This window comes from Neomonachus schauinslandi, chromosome 6 (assembly GCF_002201575.2).
Source record: "Neomonachus schauinslandi chromosome 6, ASM220157v2, whole genome shotgun sequence".
Classification (NCBI taxonomy): Eukaryota; Metazoa; Chordata; class Mammalia; order Carnivora; family Phocidae; genus Neomonachus; species Neomonachus schauinslandi.
The window spans coordinates 27,400,130-27,413,181 of record NC_058408.1 but is presented as its reverse complement, the minus strand read 5'-3'; the positions used below and the strand labels follow the sequence as shown (position 1 = coordinate 27,413,181).

At 41.3% G+C, this 13,052-nt stretch overlaps 1 protein-coding gene across 6 annotated transcripts in view; it reads left to right on the top strand.

The window, feature by feature from the left end:
* PPP1R12B (protein phosphatase 1 regulatory subunit 12B) overlaps positions 1-13,052 on the top strand; it is a 201,962-nt gene that overhangs the window by 173,892 nt on the left and 15,018 nt on the right. For all 6 annotated transcript variants that reach the window (XM_021682713.1, XM_021682712.1, XM_021682710.1 and 3 more), the window contains 3 exons: positions 7,376-7,392; positions 10,899-11,043; positions 11,967-12,071. In XM_021682713.1, coding sequence (XP_021538388.1) covers positions 7,376-7,392; positions 10,899-11,043; positions 11,967-12,071 — 267 coding nt within the window. The remainder of the gene's footprint in view (positions 1-7,375; positions 7,393-10,898; positions 11,044-11,966; positions 12,072-13,052) is intronic.

The window sequence follows — 13,052 nt, the reverse complement described above, 5'->3', positions numbered from 1 at the left end:
TATGGTAGCTCTATTTTCAACTTTTTGAGGAACCTCCATACTGTTTTCCAGAGTGGCTGCACCAGCTTGCATTCCCACCAACAGTGTAGGAGGGTTCCCCTTTCTCTGCATCCCCGCCAACATCTGTCGTTTCCTGACTTGTTAATTTTAGCCATTCTGACTGGTGTGAGGTGGTATCTCATTGAGGTTACCCTGAATGGTCTTAAAAGCAGATTCTTCCCCCAGAGCCTCCAGATAGGAGCCCAGCCAGCAGACACCTTGATTTCTGCCCAGTGAGAACATGAGCAGGGAACCCAGTAGAGCTGTGCTAGACTTCTGACCTGCCAAAACTGTGAGATAATAAATGGATGTTTTAAGCCACTATATTTTATTAAAATTTGTCACAGCAGCAATAGAAAATACAATTGAAATTTTTTATGATATTGAGAAAATACTAATTTTTTAGATGTGGAGAAAAAAACCTGATACAGACCTCATCATCACTATCCTCCACCGTCACACCTTATGTAAATCTTAAGTTTTTATTCCACCCCCGTGTATTTTTCCAAATTGTGCAGGATCCCCAAGTATATTGCTAGAACAGTATAGACTCAGACGATCCCTTTCAAAGCTAGACCAGTAGCCTCTCCATTCACTTTCTCAAGAATCCCATCTGAGTTGTAAAGGTATTCTTCCCTCAAGGTAGAAAGCTGAGAAACCTTTGTCTCTCTCAGACATGTGTAGGAAACCAGAATGATTCTTAAACTCAAGAAGTTATAGAATTATATTACTTGTCAATTAGCTCCGATAATGAGTAGATTTGCAGTAGCCCTCCAAATCTGAAAGGTCCATGTTGCTTGCAGCCACACTCCCATCGTTGACTTGTTCATCATCAGTCATTAATCTGAGAACGCTGAAGGGAAAGGCTGGTTCTCTGTAGGCCATCCCAGAATAGCTCAAATTGTTTCCCCTGGCTCAGCTAGTGCACAAAAACATGATATAAAATGTTCTTTCTGCTTAGTCCCTTTCAGGGAAAATGTAAATAGGAGATATTTTTCCCATCACTGTGGGGTCAGGCCCTAACTCCAAAGGAACATAAGTTAAGCCCCTTTTAGTCTTGGCAATAGACATGTGACTTGGTCTCATTCCTTTCCCTTGGGCCCAGCTTTCCAGAGCCACAATTTTATTTTAAACTTGGACAAAGGAGTTTGGTTTTAATTACATGCCTTCCTGAACTCCTGATAACTTTCAAGTTAAAAGCTTTTGTGGGGATTTTTCTAAGCCAGTCTCTGGTGTTTTGAGAGCCCTACACATTTCACAAATCAAAACCGGCCTGGTTCCTGTCCCTTTCCAGGATTGCCATCTGAATTAATGACGATCTTCACTCTGTTCTTTTATTAGAAACAGGTCCCAACCAATGAGATTATTATGGGAGAATTTCAAGAGGCATGAAAGGAGAGAGCCTGCTTCTTGGTTTTGGAGCACTTTTTAAAACTATGGCCTAAGTAGCTAATCATTCTTTTTATCTCTGTTTTCTGTGTTCATACTGGTTTCTGAACAGCTTTTAGTCTCTTCCGCTCCAGGGTCTCATTCACAATACCTAGTGCCCCCAGTCGGGCCGTAAAAGCTGTGAAAGTAATTCCTTCTGTGAACGCTTTTTATCTAGTTCAGACACACCGAAGAGTCTCGCCTTAATGGCCATCATTCATTTGTCTTCAGTAGAAGATAGAGGAACGATCTTTAACTAAAACACTTAGAGAAGTTCCTTCTCCGACTTCCTGACTAGAGCATGTAACATAATACATGTGCGTGTTAACCTGCAAATAGGGTAGAATACTCATGCCTTCTCTAAAATATTTGATGTCATCATGTACAGGTAAGCTCTTCAGACCCTATTGAAAGAGTAGAATAAGAGTAATTGTTCTGTTTTTAAAAGTGGATCGGGGGGGCGCCTGGGTGGCTCAGTTGGTTAAGCGACTGCCTTCGGCTCAGGTCATGATCCTGGAGTCCCGGAATCGAGTCCCGCATCGGGCTCCCTGCTCGGCGGGGGGTCTGCTTCCCCCTCTGCCCTCTTCCCTCTCGTGCTCTCTGTCTCTCATTCTCTCTCTCTCAAATAAATAGATAAAATCTTTAAAAAAAATAAAAAAATAAAAAATAAAAGTGGATCAGTTGGGGGCACCCAGGGGGCACCTGGATGGATCAGTTGGTTAACCATCGGACTCCTGATTTTCGCTTCAGGTCATGATCTCAGGGTCCTGAGATCAAGCTCCGCGTTGGGCTCCGTGCTCAGCCTGCAGTCTGCTTGTCCCTCTCCCTCTGCTCTCTCTCTCATAAAAAAATAAAATATAATAAAAATAAAAATTAAAAAAATAAAGATCTTTTTTAAAAATATATAAATAAATAAATAAAAGAGAGACCCTGCAGAGAAAGATAGGGCTATTGCCAGAACATAGGTAAGAGGAACTCACATTCCTAGCTTCCAGAAGATCCTAGATTTGGCTGGGGTCCCGGAGCCCTCTGTTGTAGGGCTTCTCCTTATTTGCTGCCCACTAGGCTGACTTCTTAGAATCTTCTCTTGGAAAACCTTCAGTGTTCATTTCCCTAGCCTATGTTCTGCTTGCCTTTTATGATGTCACTTCTTGGCTTGCTGTTCCCCTGAGACCACTTAGGCAAACTCCCACTCTATCTTGTCTCCCTCTCTCCACATTCACTCAGTAGTCTCCTTGTAGGGATGGCAGACAGCTTTTTAGAATGAGAAGCAGTGTCAGGATAACAGTGAACTATGCTTAGTTTGATCGACAGCAGGATGAAAAGGGAAAATTGAAGTTAAGTCTCTACCAATTAAGCAGCTCTGCTCCTTTTACCCAAGAAACCACTTTTCTCTCCCTAGGTCTAACCAGTGTTTTTTCATCAAACACCAGATTATCTAGAATATCAAGAAGCCAAGCAAAACAATAGTTTCTAGAGGTATTCCACCAGTGAAAAAATGAGGAAGTATAATCTGAAAAGGTTTTTTATCAGAAGCTGGGAAATTGCGCCCTAAGTCCTATATATGTTTTGTTGTTGTTGTTTGGGGGGGGGGGCAGGGGAGAGGGAGAGAGAGAATCTTAAGCAGGCTCCACACCCAGTGCGGAGCCCAACATGGGGCTCAACCTCACAACCCTGAGATCAAGAGTCGGCCACTTAACCAACTGAGCCACCCAGGTACCCCATGTCCTATATACTTTCAGCCCTATAGGAGCACTCCTCTTAAGCTAATTTCTATTACAATGATAACACCAGCGCCTTTAGAAATTCCAGTTTTCATCCTTCTTTGAAATGATGCTGTGTTATGGTAATATGCTACCTCTACTATACCCACATCTTGGTTCATGAGGTTTATATGCTCTCCTCTAATTGGTTGGGTTGACCTTCCCAGGACATAGCTAAGGTAGTCCTTGAAAGCTATAATTAAAAAAAAAAAAAAAAGCCCCAAGAAGTCCAGAGAGCTCCAAAAGTTAGGTAAAAGCAAGGAGGGGGGGGGGGTGGGGGGTGGGGGGGTGGGGAGGGAGTGTCAGAAGTAGTGAGGAAAGATCAAGGATTAACTTGGAAGTCCTGCTTTCTCAGATACCTGGATCTAGGCACATCGTCTCCCCTCATGTCTACTGGATCACTCATCACCTAGACATTTTTTTATTAAAGTTCACCCCAAAACCAATTGATAACACAAATCTTAACATGCCTTAAAAAAATGATAGGGGCGCCTGGGTGGCTCAGTCGTTAAGCATCTGCCTTCGGCTCAGGTTGTGATCCCAGGGTCCTGGGATCGAGCCCCACATCGGGCTCCCTGCTCAGCGGGAAGCCTGCTTCTCCCTCTCCCACTCCCCCTGCTTGTGGTTCCCTCTCTCGCTGTGTCTCTCTCTGTGTCAAATAAATAAAATCTTTAAAAAAAAAAATGATAAACAGCAGACTGTGATACTTGCTTTTAGTTGCTCCTGGCAGGCAGAAATCGGTGTCATTCATCAGCTTCCTAGTTGGCTGTCTGTGGGAAACATCTGCAAGTATGCCTGTCAGGACAAGAATTGGTATAGCTCGCACAGGTTTGAGCACCCTTAGCATTACCTTCCTCTGCGTGCTGTCATCTGTGGAGAGATTCGTTTAGGCCTCTAGAAAACCCTGTGCAATCTACCTTTTCATATCCAGGAACCCAATTACTGCTTGGTAGCTCTAACCTATTTTTTTGTTTTTAAGTGTTTAAATTTTATATCAACCTCCTCCGTGGCTGCCATACGGCATATCCAGCCATGCTGTACTGTCACATATCTGTCTGAGAACTTTCTTGGGGGTGACAACAGGGCATAAATAGCTTCGTAGTGTTTCTAGACTGTCCTAAATGAAAAAGGTTAATTATATGTCATTCTTATAGGAATAAATCAGTGGAAATGATTAGCGAGCTTTGATATCTATATAATGGCTAAAACTGATACCTGGTAAAATCGTAATTTCCTCGTCTTAGTGAAAAAAAAACACTGTTTCTTCACTATAGAGGCAACTGCCAGAGTCTACAGGGCTGGCTGAACTTAAAGCTGAAGATGTAGCTAAAATCTTACCCAACAAATTAGATATTTACAAAGAGGAAACTAAAGCATTTTCAAGTGAGGTCCCACATTTTAGGAATAACAAAGTCAATAGATAAACGTGATTTGTCAGTAAATGAATCAGGTCTCAGTCAGTGAATACCATGCAAGGTAGACTTCTATTTCAGTTAGGAGGAAGCAAAAGAAGGCACAAGGCAGAGTAGTTTGATTATATATGGGTCCTTTTCCATACCTAAGAGATGGTGTGGCAGGCCTGTCTTTGGAGAGACTGACAAGAATAGTTCTCCCAAGGGCGGGGTGGGGGGGAGAACGGTTCTCCCATATGGACAGTGAAGTTTGAAAAAGGCAGCTTTGCCTAGAAGTAGCAAGAGAAAGTAAATGGTCTCTTAAATTGTTAAATTGTTGTTTCATTTGGTTGTCTGTGGGCTCAATTCCCTGACTCAAAGGTCCTAAGTTAACTTACTACTCTAACTGACATCAGCAGCCAATATAGTATTTTTATAACCAGAAAGGGAACGGGGGAGGGGGGCAGGGCAGGAGAGGAAGCTGACATTTTAAGAATGTACTTCCTCATAATAACTATCACATTTAATTTTTACCATAAGAGTAGCTGGTAACTTGCACAAGGTCACATAGCTAGAAGATGTCAAAGCAACAATTAGAGCTCAGGTCCAGCCAAGGACATCACACTCTTTCCCAGAAGCATTAACAGTTTAGTTCCGTGAGTCTTCACTGAGCACCCATCGTGTTCTGGCACTGAGGATGTAACTGGGAATAAGTGCATGCATCACTGGTAAGGAAACCACCCGTAACAACATGTCTTTTTTAAATCTATGGATGTATGTCTTTGTATTTCTCTAAGCTTCTCTTCTCAAAATTCATGACTTTTAGAAAGCCTTTGTAGTTGGAGCCCACTGATTACCACCCTTACCTCCTTAGCACTTACTCACATGTGTTCCTTCCCTTGCTTCAGACAAGCTTGTTGATTATGTTCCTGGTGCTCTCCTGACTCACACAGCTTATTCTGTGTATTCTTCCTTGGTGCCTCTTCTGCAGGGCTTTGCACGCAGTGGGTTCTTAAATTCACTAGATCCTTAACATTTGCTGGTATGGAGTTCATTCTTAATTCATGAATCTTTGCCATGTCAGTTTACAGTTTTCCTGGGATATGAATTTGAATTCACCCAGATGCCTTAAAGGCTGGATCTTAACACTAAGCTGGTGAGTGGGCATCGCCAACAGTTTAGCATCTCAGTTTTCACTTGAGTAGACTTGAAACGTGTTTATACATTAAGTAATTCTTGAGAGGTGATTAAAATTTAGTTTCTTTGTTCGAAAATAGGATTCAAGTAAGAGAAACAACCTTAGTTCTAATGTTGATAAAGTAGTCATTGATAGTGTGGGCTAGGCATATGACTCTCCCTGAAGATCATTTATAAATGTGAGACAGGGACCATTCCTCAATTCCAGATTCGTAAGTTTTAGGACACTACAACTCCCAAGTTTATGAGAATGCTAAAGAGGCACTATATACTTTTCTTACTGGCTTCCCCATCTCCAGTGGGACACATCCTCACATTAAAAAGCCTTTGTTTAGTCCAATGGTGCTTGACCAGGGCTGTACCACAGAATCATCTGAGGGACTTTTAAAAAATACATGTTAGAAGGCCCTATCTAGACCTAGGGAAAGAGAGTCTCTAGGATTGATGTTGGGATATGTACATTTTGAAAAAGTCCACAAAAGAATTCTGATGAATATACTTGTGGTTTAGAGAGAGAATTCCTTTCAGCAAACACTTCTGGACAGCTTTAGGGGGTGGTATATATTGTGCTGTCATGCTGTGTTGGTTGACAAACCAGTGGCTTCCAGGGACCGTTTAATGCTTCTTCAACAAAGCAGTGTCATTGAGTGACTCCTCAGCAGTCAAAGGATTTATTATTCGTTTTGTAGATTATTGGGCCCTTGTTTCTCTTCTTCCATTTTTTGTGTGTCCTTGAGGACTTTGTTGTTCTTCAGTATCTCCAAAGAGAAAATAAGTAAATACATTCAAATCAACTGAGTTTTTATTTGCCTGAGTTCTTTAAAAAAAAAAAAAAAGGTGGAAATAAGAGGGTAACGGTCATCTATGATTTTTTAAAATGTAAAATATCGACATAATCATTTTTTGTTGTTTGTTTACAACCAAAGATAGACCATCGATAGATAACCAAGCTTACAGTTTGCATCTACAAAACTCCTTTCTTCTGAGACCTCAAAGTACTTTCTTATTCTTTTCATTTTCTAACCACCATCCTAGGGACTAGGATGGGACTTACCCGCTCCCTGTACTCTCTTGCTCACCTTTCACCAGAGGTCTAGGATAAAGCGAGAAACTGTCCTGAGTTTTAATATTTGTAGATTACAGTATTCACTCAGGGCAGGGTTGGGGGTTTGTGAACAGAAGGAAGGTAATAGAATGGATATTGAGATCCAGAGAGGCTAAGTACCGCACAGAAAATCAGTCCCTCCTAGAACACAAGCATGGTTTGTTAGTTGGGTGGTGGATAAGGGTGGGGATACGTTTTTTGATCATTTTACAGTTTGCTGACTTCCAGTTAAAAAAGGTGCTTTCCCCAGTCTCAAATCTACTGAGTCATGGAAGACTAGCTTAAGTAGCCTTTTGTGCAGTCATTGAATTGCTTTTCTTAAATTGCACCCATATCTCCACCTGTGAAGTTGAGACATCTGATTTGAAAAGTGCATTTATAAATGGAAATAATAATTATCAGTCCTTTGCTAATGCTGGTTTTGTTTTTGTTTTGTCTCTTCCTTTCTCTAGCATGAAAGACTTTCTAGGTAAGACCTTTCCCTGTTTTATATGCATGCTTAATACTTGTGAGAAGTGCATGTCTAATTAAACTTAGCTTTATATCATGTGCTCATATTTCTCACATCCTTTCCTTCCTTTTCATTTCCTCAGCCACCACAGTAGTTCAGACTTTTATTATTTCCTGCTTAAGTTAATGCAGTAGCTTTGCAACTCACCTCCTGCCTTCAGATTCTCCTCCTTCCAATTCATTTTGTATACTTCCACCACATTAATTTTCCTACAGCACCTACCAGGCACTGTGCTACAGAAACAACATGAATAAAACCCTATCCTCACCTTCAGTAAGGGCCAGGATAGTGGTATGGACAGTATTATGAGCAGAGAGAAGAGGCCATTAGCCTAATCTGGTGGTTCAAGAAGACTTTGTTGCAGGATACATGCCCGAATTGAGATTGAGTTTAGATACTGTCATTTAATAGTGGATCTAACACAATTCCTTGTACATAGATGGTGCTCCGTAATAATTTATTGAAAGAGCTAAAGACCAGTGTTGCAATTGCTGAAAAATTAAGGAAGCAGATAAGAGTTTGGGGAATGATCCTCTCTAATTTTTCACCTAGCATCGGAGGATACAAAACTGATCTTCCTGAAGAACAAAATAAAAAACAGTAAAGACTGTGGAGCCAAAAGTATGAACCTCTCCCTTTCCAGTTTTCCTCTGATAGAGAAATTAAGAAAAAATTGAGGGAAAATGTAGTTATGGGATAGCATAGGGCAAATGAGTCTTATAATTTGTTTGATAATTGAGCTTATTGCACCTTAATGATATATTTAAAAATGTATAAACTTGCATGGATTCTTCCTCTGCTCACCCTCTCACCAGGCACCAGCTGAAGATAAATAATTTACATCTAACCTAGCAGAAAATTAGTTTTGCAAAATTGGTAGAGAGTGGTTATTTTGCTATAGTTAATTTTTTGTGGATTCTGTTACATTATAATAGCCATTTATGAAAAGAGACTTTCCCTATAGACCTCAAAATATGCCAAAAAACTAATGGTTAAAACAGTGGGGTATTAGTTCAAGAATAAACAAAGATATCAGTGGAACACAGTATAGTCCCCCAAAGTCATATGTATAAGGTGATTTGTCAACTCTGTGGGGGAAGAGTTATTTAATAAGTGATCATTGGGACAACTGACCGTCTGTTTGGGAAAACAGATCCTTCCCTGAAGCCATACCAAAAAACAAAAACAAAACCAGATTCCAGATGGATTACAGTTTTTAAGAGAAAATGATTTTACTACAAAAGCAATAGAAGAAAATATTTATAATCTTTATATAGGAAAGACTCTCCCAGGCATGGTACCATAAAGGTAAAAATTGTCCAATTTAGTTATATAAAATGTAAAATCTCTGCTAGTAATAGACACCATAAACAGAGACAAAAAGTAAAGTGGGAAAAAATATTTGCAGCTTATGTTGTGTAGTTTTAAAAGCTTTGCTATATAGGATGCTCCCACAGTGTAACAAGCGGAAGATTAACAAAGGCTCTGAATTGACAATTCAGAAACAAAGATAAATAATCAAAGATACTGAACCTTCCTAGTGATCTACAAATATTAAAATTAATGACAATGTTTCTCCTATTGGACTAGAAAGGATTAAACTCTCTGAAGGACAGTATGACAATACATGTATCAAAATTTAGAATAGACTTACACCTTGACCAAAGGGTTCCACTTCTAAGATTTTATCCTAAGAAAATAATCAGGCAAATGCACTAAAATTTATAGACACATCTTCTCACTTGTTGCATCATTTCTAATAGCTAAAAAGTTCAAAATAATAGAGGTGTCTGTCACTAGAAGATTCAGTTACCATACACCACTCAGTGGAAGACTGTGCAGTCATTTTTTTTTTTTTTAATGAGACAGATCTGTTTACTTACATGGTAAGATGCCTCCAAGCGTAGTGATAAGGGAGGGAGGAGGAGGAGTTAGACAATAGTATGTATTATCTGGTTTTATTTATAGAAATATATACATTTTAATGTATCTATGTGTTTAACCTTTTGCAAGGATATGAAGTAACTGTTAACAGTGGGTTATTTCTTAGGCAGGATTATGGAGTGACTTTTACTTTCTGTTTTAGACACTTTGGTACTACTTACATTTTTCTGCAAGCATGTATTGCTTTTGTAATCAGAAAAGTCAGTGAAGAGGTTTCTATTTACAAATTAAAAAAAAAAAAAAGAAGTGTAAGAGAAAAAAGAAAGCTGTGAAGAATGTTGTAGGACTTAGCATCTCTGTACGACAAAGTGGCCCTTAATGCCATTAGGAGCTTTGCCTCTCCCCCGCTGTGTCCTCCTTATTGCTCCTCTACTTCTTCTGATACGTATTCCAGCTCCCCCACCCCCAGCTTTGGCAATAGCTACCACAGGACAGAGCCTTGAGATGGAAGTTCCACAGCTGTGATTCAGCACACCATCCCAGTTCAGGGAGGGAGAGCTCTGCAGGGCTGGTTTGTACGTAGCAGTCTTGTGGGTCACATTTTCATTTGGAAAGAACAAAGTCTGAGAAAAATGTAAACCACTGTTAAGAATCAGGATGATCGGGCGCCTGGGTGGCTCAGATGGTTAAGCGTCTGCCTTCGGCTCAGGTCATGATCCCAGGGTCCTGGGATCAAGTCCCACATCGGGCTCCCGGCTCGGCGGGGAGCCTGCTTCTCCCTCTGACCCTCTTCCCTCTCATGCTGCTTCTCTCTCGCTCGCTCTCTAAAAAATAAATAAAATCTTTAAAAAAAAAAAAGAATCAGGATGATCGTTGTACACTTAAACAGATAATCAGCTGAGAGACCCTTCCACTAATGAACTTACCACTCCTGGAAATGAGGCCACCATCGACTCTCAGAGCTCAACTGCTGGAAGACGTAGAAATCCTCATCACAGGCTCACAACTGCAATATGGACTGGAGAAGAGAGGGTAGAAAAATAGCTGTTTGGGCACGGAGGTGGTACCCTGAAATGTTTGAGATTCCAACAAACCCTGCAGTGCACCTAAAAAACATACTCGCCATGCCCTCATTGTCATTTCCGCCCCCAAGCCCTCCAGCTCTGAACTCCCAAGTCCGTATGTTTCTGATTCATTGACAGTTCATTGGAATCATTGTCTAAGAGCCATTGAGATCCAAAAAAACTTCTGCTTTTAAAAGCACACTCTTTGAGGAAAGCTGTTCAACCCCAAACTAATTTGAAAAGCTCTTAAGATTTAAGTCGGCACATGGGTCCAAACCGCCAGTTTTTCAAGTAAGCTCCATTCTTGGCAAATGATGGCCTCCTCCTCCAAGCTGGCGCAGCTTAGCTCAGAGGTCCGAGAATGCTGGCTGAGGGGATTCAGGGAAGGAATGTGCGTTGTTTCTGGCCAAGGTGCTCAAGTGCCTCTTAGAAAAGGTGCAAACTCCCCTGAAGCATTACCTTCCTCCCTCTCTTCATTCTTAAAACCAGTGTTTACCTTTAATGTATCTCCCACAGGTTGGAATCAGGAGGTAGTAACCCTACAAGCAGTGATTCTTACAGTGACCGGGCCTCAGCAAGAGCCCGCCGCGAGGCCCGGGAGGCCCGCCTTGCCACCCTGACCAGCCGCGTGGAGGAGGACAGCAACAGGGATTATAAAAAAGTAGGCTCCCTTTTCAACTTTGCTGTTGTTGGGTTACAACACGTAAACCTCTCAGCCTTTTCCCCAATGTAGAAAAATGATTGTAGTTCCCATGAAGCAGAAGAAAAGTGCTTTACGTGATAAATAGTAGCAACTAATTTTCTTGGTTTGTTCCACCTCTCTACCAGTTAAACACAGACCATTTCATATATTGTTTTTAGGGCAGTAAATATATGCCTTGAATCAGATATTTAGAAGTGTAGGAAAAAGCAAAGATTGACAATTGTAGAAAGGGGAAATAAAAGTAGTGCTGTGTGTCTGAGCCCAGAGAGTCATTTGGTAAGACTCATATTATTAACAGACATGTGCTTTTAATGAGGTCCTGTGAATGTCAACCAAATACTTCTCGGTGATGGTAAATGATAATCTGGTTTGTTGGGGGTTTAAAACACTTTACAGTTCATTGCCTTTGGTTCTTGCAGAAGAGTACCTAGCTCCAGGGGCTGACTTGAAAACCTTCCCTTTCAAGTGCTTGAGATGCCAGGGGAGAAAACCATTTTTGTTAATGAAATGTTTGTTTTGTTAATGTTGTGTTAAGCAGAACTTGACTAAAATCAATATATACACTAGACCGGCTCTAAAAAAATAATTCTCTTTGTATGGGGAATGACAGTGACTATTTTTTCCCCCAGAGATTAACATTTTTGAAGTTGGAGCACCATTCTGTTTGTGTTCAGCACCTGGGACTTCACCAATGTTAAGAAGCAAGAAACCAATTGGCTGAATATATTCTGTTTCCTAGACTTCCTCCATCTTCTCCATCTGTCCCACAATGATGGTTGGGGGGGGGGGGGGGGGGTGGTTCTCGTAGGATGAAACTGTGTGAGTGCTAATCCTGCAAGCCCTGCCTAGTAGGTGACCTGATTCTCTTTCCCTCCCCTCAGCTCTATGAGAGTGCCCTGTCTGAAAACCAAAAACTGAAAACAAAACTTCAGGAGGCCCAGCTAGAGCTAGCAGATATAAAGTCCAAGCTTGAGAAGATGGCCCAGGTAAGAGAGAAGAGGAAAAAGGCTGGGTGGCAGGGTGAGTGTGAGGAGGCAAAGTAACTTGGGGTCTTAGAGAGGGGAAGTGACATGGAATTAAGATTGGCCCTCCTCAGAGACAGGAAGACAGAAGCCCCTGAGATTCTCATCTGATTTCAGGGTTCAATTGGCATTTAACTTAAGACGGAAAACTGATAGTTCAGTGAACAAGTCCTAACAGCCTGAATGCTAATAAGTAATATTATGGATTATCTACTTATTTCTTAGTAAAACGTATTAACCAGCATCATAAGATTAGTCCTAGACAGTGTCTCCTGTCTTGATCATCATGTTTCAGTTCAGTTTATCTACAGTCACCTCCTAGAGAGGGATAAGCAAGACACCATTAAACCCAGTGCAGAGAGGTAGCAAATTAGGCCTAGATTTATAAGTGGTTTGCATGGGTCATATAAGAAATCAAGGACAGGGGCGCCTGGGTGGCTCAGTCCGTTAAGCATCTGACTCGATTTCGGCTCAGGTCATGATCTCAGGGTTGTGAGATAGAGCCCTGAGTTGGGCTCCACGCTGGGCATGGAGCCTGCTTAAGATTCTCTCTCTCCTTCTCCTTCTGCCCCTCACGCTCTCTTGTGCGCTCTCTCTCTCTCTCAAAAAGAAAGAAAGAAATCAAGGACAAAGGTGTTAGAATGTACAGTCAGGTCCCAAAGCAAAGATTCTGTCCTGCAGCATATGTTACCTCCTCAAGCCGCCACCGTTTTTCAGCCTAGAAATAAGGAATGTTAGCGGCAAACAGACCAGATAAACCATTTCCTTTTAGTGCCAGGCCTGATTTAATTAGGCGACGCTTTAGAGGATACTAGAGGCAATAACCTCATCACCAGTGAGACAAACACTGCAGCTGAAAGCCGAAGCAGGTGCTGTCTTGGGTTATTGCTGAGTTAACAGGAAACCTATTGAGTTATTGCCCTCCTGGAATGCCCAGTGACTAAG